Below are 24,715 nucleotides of genomic sequence, written 5' to 3'. Positions count from 1 at the left end.
GAGGCCCATGTGGTGTGTTAATGAGCGGGCCACACACTTCAGCACATCAGAAAGCTTTCACCTGACCATTTGGGCACCTGAATGTTCGTATAGTCCGCTGTTCTAAGATGTTGTTAGAAGCGTTGGACGGAGATGAGACGGTTGTGTTTCCCGCCGCCGCTGCCGGTAAGAACTGATGGAGGCCAGAGGAGTGGAGCTAGTTAGGCTACCACCGGTACCCACGAACACTAACCCAGTACTTTAACGTTAGCGCGCAGCTAAACAGATAACAGCAAGGTCTCAGCTCATATTCTCGGCTAATTCGGAGCTCGAAAGAGTCTCTTAATAATTCGCGTTGTCTTTTGGTTTATTCCAACACTTGTTCTCCTGTGTTTCATAATGGAACCGAGCTGCTGCTGCTGCTGCTGCTGCCCACTCATGCTGGCACCTCCGGCAGTGATTTATCAGAGCTCTTGGTATTAGCTGAACACTTGCTAGTTGGCAGCTCTTGATATTTGAATGTCACTTGATTCACATTTCATAGACCCTTGTATGTCCACGTTAGACATATGACTGTCTGTAAGGAGAGTCTGACCTGTCACCATTTTGGGCGAAGACAAAATACTTTTACTTTCACAGTAAAACCTAAGAATGTATTCAGCAAACAGGTGTTTTTAGCAGGAAACCAGGACTACTAACACATCCCATGTGATACATAACAGGGATGGGACAATAGGCTTTTTTATATAATTTGATGCTTGGATGCTTATTATGATTTATAGCGTTTTTTGTTTGCATTTTCATCATCATCAACACTAGACCATTGGGAAAAGTTGAATCATACGTTTCTACAGACTTCTCTAGTGTGATACTGTAAAAATGTTAGATTTTCAGCATCTATGTAGTTAAGAGATGTCCTGAAGTCACATACATTAGTCATTGACAGGAATTATGGATCAATGTGTTTTTATTGCACCTCACATATTCAGAAATGTAGCTATTTAAAGGCACAAATGTGGGACTTGGGCTTTGGAATGTCTCTAAATTGATTGAGTAAAATGCTTGATTTGTGTCTGTAGCCAGAAATGTCCTCAACTCAAATGTATCAGTCATTATCGAGAATAATTTTTTTCCCCCCTGGCAAAACAAGACACCTCAGCAGGGAAATGTCTTAGATTTGTTTGAGGTCATTAATAAACACTTTAGCCTTTAGTTTGCTTACCAAATTCAAATTTCACACTGTAAAAGATCTAGTGTCCAGCGGGTCTTCCTGTTGTCTCTCACCTTTCTGCCCCCTCTCAGCCTCTGTGCAGATCCAAGTGGAGCCTGTGGGTCGATGGTTCGAGGCCTACGTGAAGAGGAGGGACAGGACTACATCTGCCTCCTTCCAGGAGCTGGAGGAGGAAGAGGTGTCCTCGGAGGAGTCAGAGGATGAGGAGTTTCAGCTAGAGGAGTACCCTATGCTCCGAACACTTGACCCCAAAGACTGGAAGGTATCGGTCGAGATCAGAATATAATGTCACTACTCAATGTATAATCAATCACTGCATTATATCATCTCGTCATTTGAACTCTTTACTTATTTTGTACTTGTCAGAATCAAGATCACTATGCTGTCCTCGGGGTCCCACACTTGAGGTACAAAGCCACACAGAAACAGATCAAAGCTGCCCGTAAGTATATTTCGTCGTCCTCCTCGCATGGCTCATTTCTCTAGTTGGTGGAAATAACTGATTGCAATCTCGTTCTCTGCTGTCTGTCAACAGACAAAGCGATTGTGTTGAAGCACCACCCTGACAAGAGGAAAGCTGCAGGAGAGCAGATTGTAGAAGGAGACAATGACTACTTCACCTGTATAACTAAAGGTAGACAACACTGCCTCCAGCTGTTACCAGCACTACTACTATAACTGGAGGGCCCTGAACTCCCAGTCACTCTTTTCTCCGTTTGAACCTCAGCTATAGAAATCCTGTCTGACCCCGTGAAGAGGAGAGCCTTCGACAGTGTTGACCCTACCTTCGACAATGCTGTTCCGTCAAAGAGTGAAGGCAAAGAAAACTTTTTTGAGGGGTATTCTCCCGTTTTCGAGAGAAACGCCAGATGGTCTTCCAAAAAACATGTGCCCAGACTTGGAACCATGGAGTCCTCTTTCGAAGAAGTCGACAATTTTTACTCTTTTTGGTGAGTTTTTTTTTGCTGCTTCCTATTAATAAATGTTGATTTGATCCGAGGAATTAGACGAATCATTTGGTGTTAGAGCAGAAACACAGTGTTGATTATAGTGTTTCAACTTGTGCGTCAATTTCCATTAAAGGTACAACTTTGATTCATGGAGGGAATTTTCATACCTGGATGAAGAGGAAAAAGAAAAGGCTGAGTGGTGAGTGATTGTGTGTGACAGCACTCCAGCCACATTTCAGACCCTGTGGTAAAAACTCAAGTTTCTGACGGCCACGTTTTCCTTTTTTCCCGCAGTCGAGATGAGAGAAGATGGATTGAAAAGCAGAACCGAGCTTCCAGAGCTCAGAGGAAGAAGGAGGAGATGAACAGAATACGAACACTAGTTGGTACAGTCTCTGAGCCAGCACACACTGCAATAGGAATAGCATAACGCTACATTAGGCTATTGAATATTTTGGAGAATGAAAATCCAAATGTCTGTACAAAGAAACAGCCCATAATATGTTGCAGGAATCCCAGGATCCAGCTGCTGAGTATGAGTGAGACTGACTGAGTTGTGTTGCTTTACTGCAGATACTGCGTACAGCTGTGACCCTAGAATAAAGAAATTCAAAGAAGAAGAAAAGGCCAGGAAGGAGTCTGAGAAGAAGGCTAAAGTGGAGGCCAAGAAGAGAGAGCAGGAGGAGAAGGAGCGAGTAAGTCTCATTCACATTCATTCTCAATCTGCCAAATTCACATTCATTTTCTGGAGGGTCAATCAAAAAGTTTCATACTTACCTTTTATAATTTGATGTTATGAAGAAAAAACAAAAAGAAAGTCTGCTATCTCAAAGGCTCTGGATGTTTTCTGTCTTCTGCATGGATGTTGGTGTTATTAGTATCTGTCAGCTAAGACACGTGATCAACACATTGACTTCCCTACCCTGTCTGTGAGTCTCACCCCCAGCCTATTGGTTCCTACCAGTGATGCCCAAATGAAGATTCCTGAAGCATTAGTTGTATTTGTTGACCCCACTAGATGGCGCTCTTCAGTCGGTTTTCAACCATTTGTTGAACAGAAAGCTCCATCTAATGGACTCAGAACAAATAAGGACAATGCTTCATGAAGCTCCATTTGAACATCACTAGTTCCTACCCTGGATGTATAAAGAGAACTGATAGAGGGTTCCAGGCGGGGCTCCATTCATTCCCATGAGGGTTCCTCTGTGGCACATGAAGCCTAAATAGTCCAACTGCCGCCTCTATAAATACCCATATGGTCGCACCGTGTGGCCCATAGAGCAGGTGCACTAGAGACTTTCCCCGGTTGAGTTGGCTACTTCCATTTGAGCGCTTCTTTAACTTAAATGGGGATTCAATGACTTAAAGGTGCCGTTCTTCTGGACTTTCCGAATGGATCGAATTCTGACACGTCAATGGGAAAAGAATTTATCAGTTCCACTGTTTGGTCACTATGTCAAACTGACTCCCATTGACTTCTTACTCAAGGTGGAAATCAGATCACAATATAAATATCTTGATTTTCTCACACCTGAGTAACGATGTTAATTGATTTTTTTTGGTACTTTTTTTCGTACAAATCAACTGAAAAAGTCAAAGGAATTCTTCAAATTGTTTTCATTTTTCAGATTAACGAAGCAAACAAACAAAGATGAAGCTCATTACCAGCCCATCTGCATGGGTTGCCTTGGTAATGGCGTAGCTGATAACGTTGCTTTCCAACGCTGAAACATGATCGAGCTAGCAAACTACTAGCCGGGCGCTAAATAACTTAAATTTAACAACGTAATGCTTCATCCTCACACTCATCTCATCAGATGAGTGACAACTGTTTGGCCCGGTGGAAGAAGATACATCAGGCTTTAATCCAAGCTCAATACTTGGTAGTAGATACATTCACTATTGGTTTCAGTCTGGGCTGTAAATAATATGGAAGTTTCGAGCGTACAAACTGATCTATCACTCTGCCTATAATATTTACCCCGTGTGATCTTTTTTTCAATTGGTAGCACACCTTTTCGCCATTTTAAGAGGTAGGAAAAACTAGCCAGTTGATTTACGGCAACACTTAAATGGAACAAAGTTATTATTAATGTTGCTGCAATGTCTGCAGTAAAAAAAAATCAGCATATGAACTGTATATGAGAGACCCATCATCTCACCAGCAGAGTCCAGGTCACGGTTTATGTTTTGACGACTTAAGTTTGATTTTGAAACGATGTCACTCTGACAAATACTCATGAGTCAGTTCCTGTGCGTTTTACAGGCCCGGCAGGCGGAGCTGGACGCAGCCCGTTTGGCAAAGGAGAAGGAGGAAGAGGAGGCCAAGCAGGTAGCTCAGCAGGCCAAGAAAGAGAAGGAGATCCAGAAGAAGGCCATCAAGAAGGAGAGGCAGAAACTCAGGACTACCTGCAAGGTTCATCCTCATAGAAATACTTCACAGTTGAGACTAACAAAGAGTTCTCCTGACAGCCGAGACCTGCCTTGGTCACAGTGCTAAGACGGTTGTTGCTTTCTCACACCACAGAACTGGAACTACTTTGCTGAAGATGAAGCCGACAGTGTGAAGATGATGGAGGAGGTGGAGAAGCTCTGCGACCGCCTGGAGCTGACAAGGTACAGTCAGATAAAAGGTCGTCACTGGGATGAATTGTCTTGCTTAAAGATAGTTGCTCACACATTTCTGTAGATCAGGAGCCCAAAGGCATCTTGAATCAGCTAAGATGATCACAGGCCTACTGTCATCCTACAGGGCCCTCAGGAGATGTGTGACAGTCTTTATGCAGGGTTCCTAGGCAGTATGGAAAAGTATGGACTTCAATTTGAGTCATTTCCAGACTATTCTCTCACTTTCTAAAATAAAACACCCTAATAAATACAACTCAAAACAAGTTTATTAACGCAACATAGTCGACCTGTAGATGATATGAAACTAATCAAGCTGGCTGTAGAATGGTGTCGGGTTACCATGGTTACCCTTCGCTGCACGACTGATTCTCATTTATTAAATTTTTTTCATACGTGTCTACATTTGATTTATTTTTAATTATTATTAAAAATAGTATGTCTACTTCATTTAATAGCAACATAGTTCCTGGTTATAATTCTCCATCTCTACTGTTCCTGTCTGTAGAGTTACAGGTTCACAGTTATTCATTTAATGATCCATCTCTACTGTTCCTGTCTGTAGAGTTACAGGTTCACAGTTATTCATTTAATGATCCATCTCTGCTGTTCCTGTCTGTAGAGTTACAGGTTCACAGTTATTCATTCAATGATCCATCTCTACTGTTCCTGTCTGTAGAGTTACAGGTTCACAGTTATTCATTTAATGATCCATCTCTACTGTTCCTGTCTGTAGAGTTACAGGTTCACAGTTATTCATTTAATGATCCATCTCTACTGTTCCTGTCTGTAGAGTTACAGGTTCACAGTTATTCATTTAATGATCCATCTCTGCTGTTCCTGTCTGTAGAGTTACAGGTTCACAGTTATTCATTTAATGATCCATCTCTACTGTTCCTGTCTGTAGAGTTACAGGTTCACAGTTATTCATTTAATGATCCATCTCTGCTGTTCCTGTCTGTAGAGTTACAGGTTCACAGTTATTCATTTAATTATCCATCTCTACTGTTCTTGTCTGTAGAGTTACAGGTTCACTTATTCATTTCACTCTTTTAGCATTTAGCTTGAATGCTGTGCTTTGAACATGTCTGGAGAGTTGAGTCTGAAAAAGTTTTGAAATGGGCACCCTGTTTATGGTGCGTGTCTGTCTCCAGCCTGCAGTCCCTGAATGAAGTCCTGGCCGCAGGCTCAAAAGAGGACAGCAAGGTCGCTGTGGAGAAGCAGGTGAACAGGCTCTTTTTGATTTTCTAAGGCATTTCCCATTCATTTGATATCTGATAGGGACACCAGGAGACCCTACCATTAACCACCCTTTAAGCGGACACCCCAGGCGAAACCTTTTTTCGATATTTAGACAATGCTTATTTGCATATTTAAACATGATACTTCTGAAAACTTGTAATAAAAAAAAAGTCAGTAATCACCTGGGGAAGTTTCATGGTGATATCATTCAAGCACTTTTGAAACTGTTCAGCTGTAGTTTCTAGCAAAATGTATGAATTTTAAAGTCAAAGTTGTCATTTTTTAAGTCTCAAAATGAGCCTTTTCTCACTCTGAGCCAGAAATCTGCAAGTATTTTCTGATTTATGGAGTGATAAATCCAATGTTCACATTTCTGCTCTGGAACTGTATCACAATTAGTACATATTTATTAAAATAATGCCTAATTTGTAGTGTGTAGTGTCTCCCCTTAAGGGAATGAGTGTCACTTGATGTTGGTAAAGTCCTCCCAAGGGTACAGACATGTCGCTATTCCTCCCCTCAGGTGCAGGAGGTGAACGCTCAGCTGCAGAGGGAGAAGGAGGCAGAGGTCCAGATGAGGCAGGCGGCCCGCAGTGCTGATCAGGCCAGTGGAGGAGGAGGAGCAGGGGGGAAGGGCTGGAACGAGGAGGACCTCCAGCTGCTCATCAAAGCTGTCAACCTGTTCCCTGCTGGGACCAACGCCAGGTAGTTGTTCTCACACTTAAAGCTTGTCCATACTCATGGGCTGGCTCGGCTCGGCCTGTCAGCCCAGCTTGGCAGGGGTTTGCTTTTCCATTACAGCAGAGCTACCTGCTTGAAGGTGTGCCCTTCAGTGGAGTGGCTTTTTAAGACAGAACCATGGTCGCTTGGTGTATTTTGTATTGTATAGGATGGATGGATGGATGGATGTGTCTGTCTGTCTGTCTGTCTGTCTATCTATCCATCCATCCAGAAGTGTATGTTCAGTATAAGTCAATTGTTGACCAATCAAATAAATAGCTATATGACACATTTTCAAGCATCATTTTCTGCATTAAATATTCTGTAAAAATGATTTTCATAGCGGTGTTTGTAACCTGATGCCCACATGTCTGTAATAGGCCAATATCGGCCGGCCGATGTATCGGTCGAGCTCTGGTTTGGTTCAATGGATCTCTGCTAATTTGAACATAGCTGAATTGTTGAAATAACGAAAAACAATTGATTTTTAATACAAAACAATGCAGTGTATTTGGAAGTTGGCTTTTAAAAAACGTCAAATTTGATTGTTTTTCCTTCCAGATGGGAAGTTATCGCCAACTACATGAACCTCCACTCTACCAGCGGCATGAAGAGGACAGCCAAAGACGTCATCAACAAAGCCAAGAATCTGCAGCGGCTAGGTGAGCTCACATGTGAAAGAAAACCGGATTTACACAACCTGCTGCAAACCATTTAGCATTTCTGCTTCCTGTCAGTTTACATGAGGATTTTAAGACAGGTGGAGTTCATTTGAATCCACTACTGCTCATTAATGCTAATACATTAGTTTGGTTTGCTGAGAGGTAAAACAGGACCAATATTGGTTCAAAAATGACTCAATGAAAAGGTTTTCAATACCTGGAAAACGAATTAAACGTATGTTCTGTCCACAGATCCTGTGCAGAAAGATGAGATAAACAGAAAAGCCTTTGAGAAGTTCAAGAAGGAACACGGTTCAGTAGCACCCACCATAGACAACGCTGTGCCCTCTGAGAGGTTTGAAGGTGAGTATCTCTGTACAACTGCTTTGTGACTGTCACTGCATGAAAAAAAATCCAAAATATCCTCAGTCAGACCTAGAAAAAGTAGCCCACGCCCTCATTCTCCTTTTTATCGTTACTGCAACTCCCTCCTAACGGGCATCAACCATAAATCCCTCTCCCGCCTCCAGCGTGTTCAGAACTCAGCAGCCGGGCCTCTCGCTGGTTTTAACAGATGACATCACATTACTCCAAACCTGGCTTCAATCCACTGGCTCCCTGTACATTTTAGAATTTAATTTAAGATTTTACTGAGGCTTGTCAAAGTCTAGCCCCAGAATACATCACAGACATGCTGACCCCCCCACACGAGCCTGTTCACAGCCTTAGATCTGCGGGCAGGTCTCTTACTGTTCCAAGGCCGAGGCTCAAAACCATAGGTAACCGTGCCGACTGTCAGAGCGCCTCGGCTTTGGAACGTCCTGCCTGCGGAGATGAGGCTCGCTGTAACAGTTTCCTCTTTTCAATCACTTCTTAAAACTCCTTTTTATAGACTTGCCTTCCTATGATGTCGTCTTTTTATCTTTCTTTGAGAGCACCTTAAGCTAATAATCATTTCCTTTGTCTATTAATGATGCCACTTTATTTCTATACAGTGATGTGTAAATATGGTTATGTTGTACCTGACTGGATTTCCCTACTCTTATTTCTTTTGATTTGCGCTGTCAAATCACTTTGTAAACTGCTGTTTTTAAAGGTGCTATACAAAAAGTTTTTCTTATAAAATATGATACACCAAAACCACACTAGGTTCAGTGTTAGCAGAGACAGGTCAGAGTTACAGGTGTTGTGCCACAGATTGTATCCCGACTGTAAAATGACTCCTGTAGTGGTGTGCCCACAATGACCCATTGTGTCTCGACCCTCAGCCTCTGGTAGTGCTGCCTCCTGGACCACCGAGGAACAGAAGCTTCTGGAACAAGCCCTGAAGACTTACCCAGTCAGCACACCTGAGCGGTGGGAGAAGATCGCTGCTGCCGTCCCAGGACGAAGCAAGAAAGACTGTATGAAGAGGTACAAGGTAAGATGTGCTGCTCCGTCATGTTTGAGTTTCCTGCCCAAACTGAAACTGACCCTCAGCTGCCAGTTTATTAAAGGAGGCTGTCACTATTATTTATACATTGATATATTAGGAATGTCTGCAATGCAGTGCCTTTCTAATACATTTCTCCGTTTCTCCGAAAGGAACTGGTGGAGATGGTTAAAGCCAAGAAAGCCGCACAGGAACAAGTTGCAGGCAAGAGTAAAAAATGACAAGAACCACAAAGAATAGTATCTGTGTTATTTTAACATTATTGTGTTGGTCTTTATTTTATAATAAAATTAAAGGGAGAAAAATTACTACAGACGATACTTAAATACTGTGTGTGTGTTTTGTCTGCTGTACAGTTGATGGGTAATGTGTCCTCAGAGTCTGTTCAGGTTCTCATCCAGAACATTCCACTGCGGATCTGGTTGTAGTCCGGCAGCTGTTCGATTGGACCTGAGACAAAAAAAACAGGTTGTGTTTAATGTCATTGAAACTGCAGTTTATTACACTGTGGTTTGTAGTTCTTAACATTGTTTCTACATCTTTCTTAGTTACAATATTACAGTTTAGATTATCTGGCAAAAGTGCCATCTTGTTTACAACCGGTCTGATCAGGTTTCTGCATCTCAAAATCAAGTAAAGCAACCCTCTCTGCTTGTTGTATGGTGGAAAGGCAACATAAAAAGAATGCATGGTACATAAATAGCTCAATTAAGATGACTTACTCCATTAGGTATATCTAGAAGATAAAAAAACTAATTGGGTAGTAATGGAATAACCTTTGATTTGAGGCCTGTGGCACCATACACAGTATATACACAGTAAATGCTGCACTGGTTAATAGTATACAACATGTAATAACAACATGTACACACTATGTACAATTCCGGTCCTGTAGAGCCACTGTCCTGCATGTTTTAGGTTTCTCTCTGCTCTAACACACCTGGTTCTAATTATTTGCTCGTTATCAAGCAGCTGATGCTTGTCACAGTTTGATTATTGTTAGACTCAGGTGTGTTAGGGTAGGGAGAAACCTAAAACATGCAGGACAGTGGCCCTCCAGGACTGGAATTGCCCAACCTTGCACTATGCTTATACACAGTACTCTAAATATAATAATATGAAAACAAAACCTACCAACTGCTGCGATGGCAGGAGCCTTGTTAAAGATATACTTAGTACACACGTCCTTAATGGTTGTAGCATCAATGGCCTGTTGAAGGACAGGAAAACACACAATTTCAAGTTGTACTCCATAAGAATTGAGTTGTGTTGTTTCTAGCGCCCTCTGTGGCGCATGGATGTAATTATAGGTGAGCATGTTCTTTCAGAGCCTCCATCTTGTCACGTTCACAGTCACTGTGTGTTGACTATCTCTACTTCCAGTCCGTGCCCTATACAGTATGTTACCCTCTCAAATCCCCATGTTCCTATTACAGTTCTGCCCCTTACTACAAGCCAGACTCAGATGAGGTTTCCGATAACAAGTGAACGCACCATGACTGTTAGTGACGATCAGGGCCGACAGACCAAACGCTGTCAGCAGCGTCACTAACATGGCGGCTTATTTACATCTAACCTTGAATGACGCCACAGAAATGAATATTTTAATACTCTGCAAAAAAGGCAACAAGTGCTTTCTTTGTGGGTCATATGATCAATCACCATTGCTTTAACTCACTCTTTGATATATCGTAACAACTTTAAAGTACTGCAATAGTTTCCCATCACAGTTCACCCAGTGTGTTTATATTTTATAGCTCTAATCCCCAAGTTCTTATTAGCCTTAAAACTCTATCAACTGGAACAAATGCCCCATACTAGCTCACATGTCCTGCTTTCCTGACATGGAACAGGATGGTATGGGGCATAAAACAGTGACCATCAGTCTAAACTCTTACCCAATGGGATATCAGCCAAGGAGAGAAAGGCAGGGTGATTGTAACGACAGATGTGTAACCACAGCCATGCCAAGGTGGAACATTCAGAGCGGGTGAGAGTTGACTATCCACTTACATCAATTCTGGCCTCCAGCTCATGCAGAGGGATCCTGCGACTGTAGCACAGCATCTGTCTGCCGATGTCCTCACAGATCGGGGTGGATCCTGGACAAAGCGAATAAACGTGGATAAAAGTTTGTACATCATGCTTCTTAGATCATAACTGCAGTCTTACGTAAGGGGCAGCCTTACCATCAAGATGCAGGAGCATGTTGGTCTTGAGCAGATTTTTGGCCCGTGCCACCTCGCCCTCTGTCACACTCGTGCAAAGAGACATCCTGACGGGGAGCAACAAGATGCATCGTCACACATGGAGTTATGATCTCAGGTTTTACATTTACACCTCGAAGTAGGCAGCAGCTGCACAAAAAAAGCATGCAATTTCACAGAACGTCTGATGTGTCCTTTGTGTGTACTCACCATTCCATCTGAGTGAAGTGCATCATGTCGTTGATGGTGCCGGGTTCACACACCATGTAGAGCCCCCACAGGCCAGTGTCTGTGTAGCAGGTGTTGAAGGACTGGAAGCTGTGGCACAGGTTTCCCTGGCAGGCCATCTGGGCCAGTTTACTGGACAGGTTCTGGGTTCACAAAGGACACAATCCGACAGGGAGGGTTAGAAGATCGAAGCCCAACCTGTGCTGTGTGTGTCACACTTCATATTTTTATATCACATATGGACATGTTTTGTGTCTCTTTACAAACTCTTAGAAATATTATTCACTTTCCCATTAAAAAAAACAAAACAGAATATATTGGTAGGACTGTGTAATAGTTGATGTGCTAAATACTGTAGAAGTAAGGTAACCAACTTAGAATGATGAAATTAATTTTGTGTTCAGATGAAAACTTATTTCATGACCTCAGAACTATTATACCATGATCCGGACATATGGTTATTTTGTTTATAAAATAAAATGATACAAACCTATAATCTCTTATCTATATTACAATAGGAACAGATACCTTGTATTTTTAAATTAAGTACAGTCGGTCTGACTAAAGTATTTGGATAATTGTGTGTGTGGCTGACATTTACATACATTTTAATATATTTAATATAATCTGGTAAGTTTTACGCGGATATAGTTGCTGTAAAAACAAGAGCAACATACCCTAAGACATTAGCACAAGGCAATTCATCACCCAGTGAAATGCACACAAAACTTTCAACATATTATCCCATGACTTTTTTGACACACTAGATTGGTATGATATGAGGGTTTGACCAATGCGGAGAACAATCATGAACATCCCATAAGGTTCTTAGGCAATACTCCATTAAATAGGACGGACCTTATATACGACCTGGGAACAGGAATTAACTAGTCTGCTCAGCTACAAGTCAGTGCTAACACTATGCTAACAAGATTCAAAGTCGATAACACTGTTGTTGACAAACTGTAAATATAAACATCACTGTCCCCAAATCAGTACAACAGTGAACCGAGGTGTTCATAAAACTTTTTATTGGACGACCTACAGCCACTCAGAATCCAGTATCCACCCAGAACATGGCATAATCTAAAGTACATTGGAGTCAAGGTTTCATCAGTACTCACCACACCTCCACCAAACGAGCGGTCCCAGTTCCCAATGAGTGTGTTGGCCACCATGAGGGGGATGGTGTCGGGGTGAGACCATCCAACCGCCTCCACCGCAATGGCGATATGAGCCAGGGGCATCTTGTCGTCGCGCACACGGATCTGAAGCGTCAGCAGGACACATTCACTGTTACCAAATTTCCACCGTTAGGAAGAATGGGCTACTCTAACATGCATTTGAAATAAACTGTTGTCTATTAATGTTCTTGGATTTCATTCTTTGCTTTTCTTTACATGCAGCAATGATAAACATTATGTTAAGAGCGCTCTCTTTCCTGTAGTTCATGTCATCTCTTTACTAGCGTTATGATATAGGAATACTCAAAGGCAATTTGCATGACAAAATGAAATACGTTATAAAAAAAACTCCATGCACAACAATAATGCTTGATAGTACCCTTAACAATGGGACCTTACCTCACTTCCTGTGAAGTGGCATGGAGGAAGGGCCGGGGGTTCCCCTTTGTATGTGCCAGGAAGTTTTCCAAAATGATACTTGGCCAAATCTATGAGCTCATCGTGTGAAACTCCTGATCAAAACACAAAATCACAGAATGTCCTGAAGGTCATTTTTGACTCGGGTGTGAATTCCTAACTTTGGTGTGGGGTAAGGGGTGAGCGATATGGCAAAAATATATCACAATTTATTTTACAGTAAAATGACGATCACGATTTTATCACAGTTATTTTAACATTTAATTATTCTGCAAGTTAGTGAACAGTGCAACCAAAGTAATTCCCTGTGTAAAAATATAGCCTTAAAAGAGAAAATAAATGACAAAGCCTTTAGGCCAAAGAGCCTAAATGAGCATATTTGAATCCGTTTTTGCAATTTTGCCAACTTGTGCCAGGTACAGTGGACATTAAACAAAAAGCTTCCTAAAGCACCTTTTGCCTCTGCTGGCTACGGTGTGACTGGTCTCCTCACTGTTTCACTCTCAGCAGACTGTTTAGGTTTCTGTCTCTTTAGGTAGTTGAAAAGGTTTGTTGTGTTACAGTCCAATGTGGGAACCGAGTGTGAGAGAGTGTGTGTGTGTGTGTGTGTGTGTGTGTGTGTGTGTGTGTGTGTGTGTGTGTGTGTGTGTGTGTGTGTGTGTGTGTGTGTGTGTGTGTGTGTGTGTGTGTGTGTGTGTGTGTGTGTGTGTGTGTGTGTGTGTGTGTGTGTGTGTGTGTGTGTGTGTGTGTGTGAGTGTGGCAGGTGTGGCCAAAAGGGGCCTCTGATGTGACGGTGCTCGCTCCTCATTAAAAGCATTAGTAGTCCACTGGTGCACTCGTTTACCAGTTTTTTTTAAGCTCATATTTAACAGCCTGTGCCACACCTCCTATGAATAAGTGTGGACAGACAGCGTTGATGCGACGCGACACTGGCACTCGCGTGCTGTTAGAACACAGTAGTTTCGTTTTCATTTTTTCAGCCATGACTTCCTGCTACTCTCTGAATCATCAGAATGGGGATGAGAGTCCTCGTCACTGCCTGTAGTTCACTAGGCTTGGTTGATCTGCGTGTCTTTAAGGCGGTGCATGAGACAGACTAGACAATAGTGGGATTTGGCTGAGGAATAAAAAAAAAATCTGATGCATCTGTGCAGAGCAGAGAACAGCAATAGACAGAATGTGCCCTACACACGATACTATATACAATATATCGCCCACCCCTACGTGAGGTCATGAAGTATCAACAGTAATGTCAACTTACTTCAATTAGTCTAATTCTTATTGTTTCAACATTCTCAATAAACACTGTGTAAACCATTTAAATGCCAATGAACAAGAAGGGGGGGGGGGTTGCTGTTTCATGGGTTCATGTCAAACTAACATGTCAACCTATAGAAAAGATAAAAGGCTCTTACCTCCAGCAGCAGACAGCACTATTCTGGGGCCTTTGTAGTGAGTAGTAATATACTCCACCAGGTCTCCTCTGTTGATCGTCCTGGAATCAATACAAGGATGGAACAAACGTGTACAGGACAACATCGCTAAGGCAAGTTTGATTAAAGCAGAACCATGTGAGACCAGCACATAAACCACATTAAGATCAGGTGCTTTCAACAGAGATCTAGAGGTCATAAGAACATTTTCTGTTGACCATAAGATGTACACTTGACATGAATGTGTGGTCTTACTTGATGTTCTCTGTGGGGCCCAGGATGGTCCTGCCCAGAGCTGTGGACTGGTATGCAGTAGCATGCAGGTAATCGAAGACCACTTCCTGCAGATTGGTTTCTACTTCCTGCATCTCTCTTAGGATCACCCCTCGCTCCCTCTCGATCTCTGCCTCACCCAGAGTGCTGTTCTGGATGATGTCAGCCAGGATCTCCACAGCTGAGGGAGAAGGAAAACAGGGAAGATTTGATTTACATATATGGAACCAACTATATTTTCAGTCTGTGATGTTCACTGCTTTCAAGATGTTATTTGATTTATTTTTCTGTCTAACTAACTTTATCAACCTCAGTATATGATTTCCTACATTTCCAGGAAAGCATTTTGGCAACACTCTGAATTTGCTGTACTTAGCTGTGACTTTATCTAAATACTTAGTTATATAGGAAAACAGACTATGGTGTGCAGAGATGAACTGTGATGGTGTAGCATCACTTTCTGTTGCCATCAGTATTTGAAGATGAAATGTGTTTTCCTTTGCCTGGGACCCAGATACGCCTGCAAGCTCATTTTTCTATTTATTTTATATTACATGCAAAGTCAATCTACAGACGCGATTTGAAGGTGTGCGTTCCTCGCGTTACCCGCGATGCGATATACGGGAGAATCGATCGTTACTTTTCAGCTGAATTGCGTGACGCTGTGGTGCGTCAGCCAATCAGCGTTGAGATTAGGCAGTTAGCTGCCGACTGCTACCTAACTGCTCTGACGCTCCAAACGCGATGGTCCAAATATGATCAAGCAGCAAGCCTGTGAATGTTCTCATTTGTCCAGGTCATCGTTATCCCCAAAGCAGTTTCAGTCAAAAGCAACTGGACTTGGTTATTTGTCTCGGAAGACGTTTCACCTCTCATCCAAGAGGCTTCATCAGTTCTTGTACGTATCTGACCAGGCTGGGACTGGTCCGACTATCTGGTGTCGTTAGAGTGACAGTCGTTGGTGGGAAGTTGATTTCGGCTTTGTTAGTGCCCTATTGAGTCTTAACGACAGTCGGAGTCTCAGGAGGCCATTTGTGAACAGTTGTTCTTTGAGGTTAGATTGTTGAATCTATCTCCCTCTTTTGGTGTCCTGGCAAAGTTCAAGGGTGTCAGTTTTTTGCATCCAAGTGAGTATTTCTGTGTTTTTGTCAATATTCGGGGATTGTAAATTGTGAAATTACTTTGTTTGTCTTTCTTTGCTCTTGTTGTGCTGAGATAGTTGGGCTTTCTGGGTGAACTCCACAACTTCTCCATGATAGAAACAGGCAAGATTAATGCCATTTTCTTTTTTAGCCCTTCAATAGTGAATTTGTCTTATTCGCTCACTGAGGAGTTGGTTTTGAGCCTTTTCTATGATTTTCTCCACCCTATGCGCTCTGATAGTGGAACCTGCTTTACCTCGTGGGAGATCTTTAGAGAACGCTTTGGCGTAATACACAGTTTGCTCTCGGGATGTGTAGGCGTTCAGGTGGGCCCCCATGTTCTCGATCTCCAACTCCAGATCCAGCTGGGAGCGTTTCCTGGTGCCCTGTCACACACACACACACACAAATTACATTTATGCAATTCTTTTTGCATTACGTCACCCTGAAGAATTACACTGTGGCATTTTTGCTGACATGTCTTTTGAAAGTTCTAAAGTAAACTGTTGTAAGCAAAGTAAACCAATAGTTGCACATGTCCAAATAAGAGAGACTAGAAGACAAACCAGTAGATCCACTTAGCAGAGGTAAACACTTTGCTGCACTGTTACCATCTTACCTTAAATGCCATATGTTCCAGGAAATGTGCTGTGCCATTATTTCTCTGGTTCTCGTAGCGACTGCCAGCATCTATCCAGAGACCCACCTGGATGAAGTCATGAAGTGGAATATCCACAGATTAATATCCACACTCTGCTGCTTCAGACAAATACTTGAGGTGAGGCTGCCTTTGAATCCAACTGAGCTCTTTTCTTTTTTTACCCGATTGAGTGATTCCATATTGCCTACACTTGCAACACAGGACTTTAAGTCAATTGAGGAACTATCACCTGGGCATCCAATTATTTCCTACAACGTCTAAAAGGGGCTAACAATATTGTTGTCTGTATGGCTGTATGACAAGGTAAACTAAATACATATCTCTCTCTCGACGTACCGTGCAGGTGGTAAGCCCAGCATCCTCTGAAGCCACACGAAGTCCGTTTTCCAAAGTGGTCACCTTGGTTTCTGGAACATTGAGAGCCACCTGGTGAGCAGCTTGAGTAGCCAAAAGTCTGTGTGGTCCAGCTGAGAGCTGCAGGTGGAGGTGGAAGACAGACAGGCAGGCAGACAGACAGAGAGGAAGTCAGTCATGATGATACTGCATATTCAGGAGAGTGGCGTCTGCTGTTACCAGCAAACTATTTGATAATACGCTTAACTAAACTACATCATTGTTTTATTGTATTCCTCAGGCCATTTCTCAGATATCACTTTGAGAATTCATCTAGCACCAGCCGGGCATGTCGCAGGCAGCCGTTAGCTCACTTTCACCGTTAAAACACTGAGCCCGGCCGGTCATGTTGAGAGGTCTTCCTGTTCGACCATACAGAGATGACTGTCGAAAACGTTTCGATCCAAAACACAGCTGTAAACACGCCATTCTTACCCTGCTGAAAGACTTCGTTTTCAGTAAATGTCTTTGAAGGAGATATCTCCCAGCAGACGTGAGGCGCTGTAAGGACGCCGCCATATTGTTTATCTGTTTATTGCGCAAGTGCCGTTTTCATCGACGCCATCCTACGCAACATCCGCCGAGGATGACGACATGGTTTTATTAAAAGAATTAAAAACAAAAACAGATGACTTTTTAAGACTATTAATACAATAGCACAGATGAAAGTAGTCCCACTAAAGTCTTAATACAAGCGAATAATGTTAAGTAAAACGTGAAATAATGGTGGGGAAAAAGAGGGTCTATTACATTGGATGGATCATTCTATTGTCACAATTAATATACAATTCATGTCTAAATAACTTTATTTGATATTTAAATCTTAAAGGAAACACACGCGTGCAGTATTATGTTCTGCGTTTTAGATATAATTATTAAATCAATTGTTATTCCTACAAATAGTTGAAATGTGTGTGAACCTTTTGATTATATCTAATATATATACTTTGTTTGCGTTGTTGGTGTTAGTTTATGTATGCTCAGTATTACATTAGGAACATTTTTCAACGAATCCTAGTTAACGTTGACGCGTTGGTCACGTTTATTTTGAAAGGGTCTGACAGTTGATGGCGGAAGTGTGTCTTTAGCCTCGCGCGAATTTTCTTCAGAGGTTCTCAAGCTGGTCTCAAGTATTTCTGTGGATTGGCAGCCTCTGGGTCCACAGCCCGTCACAGGGAGTGGAAGAGCCGAGCACGACTGAAATACTGTTTCGGTCAGAACAGTCAGCTTCCGTGTCAGATATTTAAAGCTATCTCTATTTTAAATACAAAGTTGTTTTATTCTCTGCCGGGTTTAGGTCCAACTTCTCTAGTGTCGCCAGATGCTAACGGTTGTTAGCTATTGTTGCTAAGTGGTAGCCTTTCACTTCAGCCGATGCATTAAAGCAGCAGCCGACAGACATTATCTTTGCCGTGGCTTCCAGACAGGACATGGCGCATGGTGGAGATCTAATGGACGGTTATCTGGAAGATGGAGAACTCTCCGGGTCCAACTCGGATACTGAGATGGGAACCGCCGCAGCACAAGCCCGACCCCAGGTTCCTCCAGCTTTTAGCGGCCAGTCCTTCCGCAACAGAGCCGTCGCGCAGGAGTCTGCCTCCGCCTACCGCAGCACTAGTAGGGCGGTGGAGTCCAGCGACAGTGACCACGACTCGTCTGACGAGGAGGCGGCTGTTTGGCGCCGGAAACGCCAGAAAGTAATCAACGCTCCCCAGCCGCCTGCCTGCGCCACCCGGGCAGAGCCGACCCGCGCGCCCGTCCCCGGCGCGCAGGGAGGCCGCAAGGTGAACAACATTTGGGGCTCTGTGGTCCAAGAGCAATGCCAGGACGCTATAGCTACAGAGCTGGGCATATTTGGCATGGAAGGTGAAGTTAACATGTCCAGCAGAAATGTGGAGACTTATAATTTTGTCCTGGCCCGTAAGATAATGGAGAGGGAGAGGGAGATGGAGAGACAGCTGGAAGACCAGGGAGAAGTGAGCATGCTGGACGCCCAGCTGGAGGACTACATGAAGGACCGGGGCTCGGAGGAGAGGGCAGGAGGTGAAGCAAAGAGGAAGAGGTCAGTTAAAGAGAGGATAGGCCCCAGGGCTGAAATGGATACCAAGGGCCGGTATGAGATCACAGAGGACGACCCTGAGGACAAAGTGATAGACGAGATCGCACACAGGCTGCAAGAGCCTAAAAAAGACCTGATAGAGCGGGTTGTTAAAGTCGTCGGGATTAAAAAAGCCATAGATCTGCTTGGGGAGACTGCCACACTGGAGGAAAGCGGAGGTGTGTACACCATGGACGGCAGCAGGCGACGGACGCCTGGAGGGGTGTACCTCAACCTGCTGAAGAACACACCCAGCATCAGCAAGGGCCAGATCAAGAAGATATTCTTTGAGGAACAACAGAAAGATTGCAAGAGCAAGAAGGCCGCCCAGAAGAGGAGGCGGCACGTGGTGGCCAAGAAGATGAAGCAGGCCATCGGCACACTGAACCTGCAGGAGCACGACGACGTCTCCAGGGAGACTTTTGCCAGTGATACCAACGAGGCCTTGGAGTCTTTGGAGGACGCTGCAGAAGAGGAAGAGGAGGGTCAGGAGGAAGCTGCTGTGGGCACTGAAGAGGCAGCGGTGGTCTACAACTCTGCAGACCTGGAGGTCTTCTGAAGGATGTGTGCTGCCTGAACTCTGGGAGGTTTGAACGAGGACATTCTGGATTGAAATCAAAACGTAACGCTGAAAGCACTACTGTACAGAACCTCACCAGAGTGTCCTTTCTCCCTCTCTCTCTCTCTTTCTTTCTTTCTTTATTTCTTTTACCTTAGCAATGAAAGGATGTTATGTTAACAGAAATGTTGGTTTTGTTTGGTAACAGAAAATACACCATGGTATTCTACTGAGTGGCTGGTAAAATATGAACATTCACTAACAGAAAAGGTTCATTTTTGCACCCTGTTGGGTACAGCATGGCTGTGTAGGATTGTAAGCACAGTAAGAAGTTCCTCAAGTGTGTTATGTGATACAAATGTTGCCTTTGAATCAAATTCTATTAGCAAATTGTTGAGGCATATTGGAGTAACAGTGAAGCAGTCATTGATTTTGCAAATAAAAGTAAATTTTTTTGTTTGAATTTTCATGAAGCTATACCGAGGTCTTGATAAATTACATTCATTTGTGACTGCTCAATTGAAATAAAGGTGACTGGTAAAATGACTTGAATAGTACTTTGATTGCTTACCTTTTTTCTCTTCAGTGTCGCTGCTCACTACAAGAAGAATAATGTTTAAAGCTCATTTTCAGCATTGTGATACAGATCCAGTGCCTCATATGGAGACATTTTTGGGGGGTTTTGTACAAAAGAGTCATTAAAGTATGGAATGCCACTTTAATTCAATATTAAATAAATAAATATGGGTATGAAATACATCCTGAAGTAAATAAATTAGGCAATTATGATACGACTTATACAACATAGTTCATAAATGATTAGGTTTTTGATTTGTAAGATTGTCTTTCAAGGACTTTTATTTTATAACCCCACTTTGACCTTTGACCTTCTGATGATATGCTGGTGTTACCAGCTTGTTGCTTTGGTCTGAATCTTAGATAATTACAGCCCATTCATTTGAATATAAGTAATGGAAATAAAAAGCTGTGAAATAAGAGGCAGCATGAAATATATACAAGTAAAATTATGAAATGAAAGTCACCTGAAATATATAAAAAGCAGGCCATTGAAAAGTGTAATTTATGAAATAAAAACCTATTTATTTATTAATTGAAGTATGTTGACTCATTTAAATATTAATTGCCTAATTTATTCATTTAATAGACATCGTATATTGATTAAAAAAAACTAATAATAATAATAATTTAACTACTCAATGAAGGGCCGGTCCATTGAAAAGCAGAAAACCAAGCCACAGAAGCAGTGGCTTGCAGAGCTTGTGGTGCATGTTTGTCCACTAGATGGCTGACACGCACCATTGCCCACAAGGGCTACAAGTTTTGATCCCATGCGAGGAAATATAAGGATACAAAACCAGAAGAGTTTGAATAATACAAGTGAGAAAAAATACTGTAGAAGGATGTAAGGGAAGGTGCTATACACAAACAAACAAACGGTACATACAAAAGTGTACTGGAATATCAGAAACTACACTGACTCAGGAATAGAAAAAAAAAATTGCACAATACTGGGATTGTTGGGGGAATTAATTAAAGTGTCAAAAGATGTTTGATGAGAAAGCTATCCTCTGACTGACCCTCAAATAAGAATTACTTAATTTATCCCGCAACGGGGAAATTTAATTTTTTTCACTCTTATTATTATTATACACACACAATTAAGGAGAGATGTTAGAGCGAGGGGACTGCTGGTGACTGGCGCCTCAAGCAGTTGGGGGTTTTGTGCCTTGCTCAACAGCACCTTGGCTGTGCCCAGGAGATGAACTGGCACCTCTCCAGCCACCAGTCCACACTCCATGCGTGGTCCACACAGGGGCTTGAACCAGTGACCCTACGGTTCCCAGCTGAGTCACCTATGGACTGAGCTACTGCCGCCTCAATAAATAAAAGGCATGATACAGCTTTAGTGGCAGCAGGTAGAGTACTGAGGTCCCGGTCTGGGTTCGGTGGATTATTAAGAGTAACTGGTACATGGGTTCTGAAAGAGAAGTTGTCATTTTATTTCATTTTCAATGCTGTGATCACCAAAAATACAATTCCAACCAACTTTACTATATTAGGGTGGAGGCAAAACTCAGGGCTAGAGAGACACACCACTCGAGGCTAGTGAGGAAAAGTGCTTTGGTTTTGTAGTTTGTGTGAATCAACCCTTTAATACTGAACAGAAATCACTCTTATTTTGAAGATAAACTTGCAGCGGGGTACGGATCAAAATGTACTAACTTCTCATGGAGGTTTTGATACAATTCCAGTCACTTCTCTGTTGCGTTCAACCTCCACCAGTGGTGTTGTTTTTGAGAAATATGCTTTTCCAGAGGGAGGCAGAGAATAGCACATCTGCAGTGCTTTCATGTTGTATTGCATTTACCAGACTCGACAAGTGGGTGGCAGCAAAGGTTTGAGTATAGTCGTGTCAACAGTATGAATGAGTACATGGTTGTGGTGTTCTTGGAGCTTTTGTCCTTTATGGCATTCTGAAACATTTAATATTCCAATGTTTAGGTCTGAAGTCTAAAAACCTGAAAACACAAACGACACATAAACCATTGTACTGTATACATCAGGAAGACTTATACATGACAAACATACTGTACTATATGGGCCATTATTTTCCCAACAATTTCCGTAATTCACTACTTATAGTAGGACAAATGAAGACACAGTTCTTGAATGTTCTTTTAGTTAGTTGTGCTTTCATGAGTTCATGAGCAGTTGTGGATTTGAGTCGAAGTAAATATGGATTTATTCATCATTCATTTGTTACTATTAACACATTTTGAACTGTATGCTTTCCTGCACACATTGTATCCCTTTCTGCAGTGCACTGACCAAAAGATTCTGTAAAAACACTTCATTGGAATAGAATAAAGTGGTAAGTACTGTCGCCTCACAGCGAGAAGGTTCCAGGTTCGCATCCCTGCTGGGGCCCTTCTGTGGGGAGTTTGCATGTTCTCCCTGTGTTTGTGTGGGTTTTCTCCGGGTTCTCCGGTTTCCTCCCACAATCCAAAGGTGTTAGGTTCATTGATGACTCTAAAATTGCCCGTAGGTGTGAATGGTTGTCTGTCTCTGATTGTCTCCATGTGCCCTGAGATAGCCTGGCGTCCTGCCCAGGGTGGACCCCGCCTCACGCCAATGTCAGCTGGGATCGGCTCCAGCCCCCCACGACCCCGACAGGGATAAGCGGTGCAAGATGAATGAATGAATGAATGAATGACCAATTTACTTTCTTTTTTTTTTTTTTAAAGGTCTTATTTCTATTACTTATTATTATAGATGCATAAAATGATTTTTGGGCCACACGGGCAGAGTAACAAACTGTAAACACAACATCTGACATATCACCTCGACTTATGTGTTAGCAAACAGTTAATGGTTAACACCCTACACAATCAGAAGAACTGGAGTAACATTGGCATTCATTTGGAGTCATCTTCTGACGGACATGATGAATGTAAGTCCAATATTTACTCTTTTCAGCTCAGTTTTGGTCTCAACCGAACTAGTCCTAGTATCAGACCTTCACAGTCCGGCTGCAACGCTTATCATTTTGACATAGAGTAAAAAACACTCTGGCTTGTTTGTATTTAAACCAACCACAATTGTCACACTCGTTTCAGCGACAGGGCCGTTGCGAAAGAGATAGAGGAAGGAGAGGAGAATCTCAATCAAATCTATTAGTTTATGATGCCTGTGAATATCATTCATTCATCCATCTACAACCGCTTGTCCCTGTTGGGGTCGCTGTGGGGCTGGAGCCGATCCCAGCTGACATTGGGCGTGAGGCGGGGTCCACCCTGGACAGGACGCCAGTCTATCACAGGACACATAAAGACAAACAGACATTCACACTCATACTCACACCTACGGGCAATTTAGAGTCATCCATTAACCTAACACCTGCATGTCTTTGGACTGTGGGAGAAAGAACCGGGGAGAACCAGGAACCCTCTTGCTGAGAGGCGACAGCTAACCACCAGTTCACCGTGCCACCACGCCTGTGAATATGTGCAGCCCTATTTGTCATGTTGCCTGAGGTGGTGTATGGTACCTGTGTGAAGCAAGGTCTGTTTATTCCCCACATGACCCAAGGGGAAGGCAAAATGATGCCACACTGGTGACTTCTGTTGTTTCGCCATCATCTTGGGTTTTTCTTCAAAGTGACGCCCATTGGGGAGAAGAGGTTGAAATACTTGATAATCTGAATCAAGACAACCCTACGGTGTAGTTATGTGATCCTTTGTCAGTAGAAAAAGTATTGATGAGTGGTGCTTTAATGTTCACTGAACACCAATAACAGTAAACAAACACACAGTTTACAATCCAATATGTGCTTTACAAATCGGAGTTTTGACTTGAGCTAAACAGAGCTCATTAAAGAAATGCGCCCCCACTGAAGCCGCTGCTCCTAAATCAAAGTGAAAGTATACGGTCGGTCGCCCCACACAGCTCTGGGGGAGAATAAAAGCTTTGCATGGTGGGGGGGATTTGTCAGCTGAAGCGCCTTAGAAATGATCATTATCTTTGCCCATGGCTGCCACATGAAAGGCCCGGCGTTCTTGCAGGAACACGTTTAATAATCCCACCACTTATGGCTGTTTTCATATTTGCTGGCCGATATGTCTTCTCTGATAAGCCGCCAGTGTGTACATCATGATTCCGTGCGGCAATTAGGCAAGTGCATGAAGGTCTGCAACATCAGCTTCCTGCAATTAAGTTTTACTGTCAGTCAATGGCCTCACGTGCAGGGCTTATTGCATTTGTCACCACTGAAGGAGAAGTCACATTGTCTGTTCATGTGATGGCAAACGGATGCGTATTGTTTGCTTTATGGTAATCAAAGCAGGATTATCAAAGAAATGTGTGAGTTGCAGGAGGTGACTGATGTTCCGCCTTGTCTTATTCATGTGGAATTGTTGCATGCAGTCTGGTCTCAGGACCTCTGTATCTGTCACCTGGCAACGAACTTGTTGCCTGGATACGACACATCGTTTCTTATTTCCACTGGATCAAACAGGACCAGGGTTGAAAGACTTGTATCTTTTGGTCGAGGAGGGAGGCGCTGCATGATGTCAGCATTCAGAGAGGCTGTCAACCAAATAAAAGGCCGTGCGTTTCTTTGTGTGCAGGAGACTAGCATTATTTTGACAGACACCCCGTCTCTTTGAACATCCGCTCTTTGAGATCCGTCCATCATCATTGAGCTGTGTCATGCCTGTTATGTGGCAAATCAGGAAATCAGAGGAAGCTCTTCAAAGACT

General features: G+C 42.8%; 3 protein-coding genes across 3 annotated transcripts; 2 read left to right on the top strand and 1 right to left on the bottom strand.

Moving 5' to 3' along the window:
* The first annotated feature begins 2 nt into the window (after positions 1-2).
* dnajc2 (DnaJ (Hsp40) homolog, subfamily C, member 2) lies at positions 3-9,136 on the top strand. Its single transcript, XM_083935093.1, has 16 exons — positions 3-165; positions 1,282-1,472; positions 1,577-1,652; positions 1,746-1,844; positions 1,938-2,160; positions 2,294-2,359; positions 2,455-2,546; positions 2,734-2,855; positions 4,427-4,576; positions 4,688-4,776; positions 5,940-6,009; positions 6,551-6,732; positions 7,309-7,409; positions 7,662-7,772; positions 8,678-8,829; positions 8,994-9,136. Exons 1-16 carry the CDS (start codon positions 108-110, stop codon positions 9,060-9,062), a joined length of 1,851 nt encoding a protein of 616 aa, XP_083791219.1. The 5' UTR covers positions 3-107; the 3' UTR covers positions 9,063-9,136.
* Positions 9,087-17,306, bottom strand: pmpcb (peptidase, mitochondrial processing subunit beta). The gene is made up of 13 exons (XM_083935094.1): positions 17,215-17,306; positions 16,723-16,860; positions 16,345-16,431; positions 15,982-16,111; positions 14,566-14,764; positions 14,293-14,372; positions 12,860-12,972; positions 12,401-12,544; positions 11,259-11,419; positions 11,031-11,116; positions 10,855-10,943; positions 9,976-10,051; positions 9,087-9,291 (listed from the first exon to the last, which is right to left on the bottom strand). The coding sequence occupies exons 1-13, from the start codon at positions 17,296-17,298 to the stop codon at positions 9,227-9,229; spliced, it is 1,452 nt and encodes a 483-aa protein (XP_083791220.1). The 5' UTR covers positions 17,299-17,306; the 3' UTR covers positions 9,087-9,226.
* A 604-nt stretch (positions 17,307-17,910) lies between these two features.
* Positions 17,911-19,915, top strand: phax (phosphorylated adaptor for RNA export). The gene has a single exon (XM_083934736.1). The coding sequence runs from the start codon at positions 18,210-18,212 to the stop codon at positions 19,434-19,436; it is 1,227 nt and encodes a 408-aa protein (XP_083790862.1). The 5' UTR covers positions 17,911-18,209; the 3' UTR covers positions 19,437-19,915.
* Positions 19,916-24,715: the final 4,800 nt, after the last annotated feature.

This window comes from Echiichthys vipera, assembly GCF_963691815.1.
Source record: "Echiichthys vipera genome assembly, chromosome: 20".
NCBI classification, from domain to species: Eukaryota; Metazoa; Chordata; class Actinopteri; order Perciformes; family Trachinidae; genus Echiichthys; species Echiichthys vipera.
This window is presented reverse-complemented; position numbering and strand designations above follow the sequence as displayed.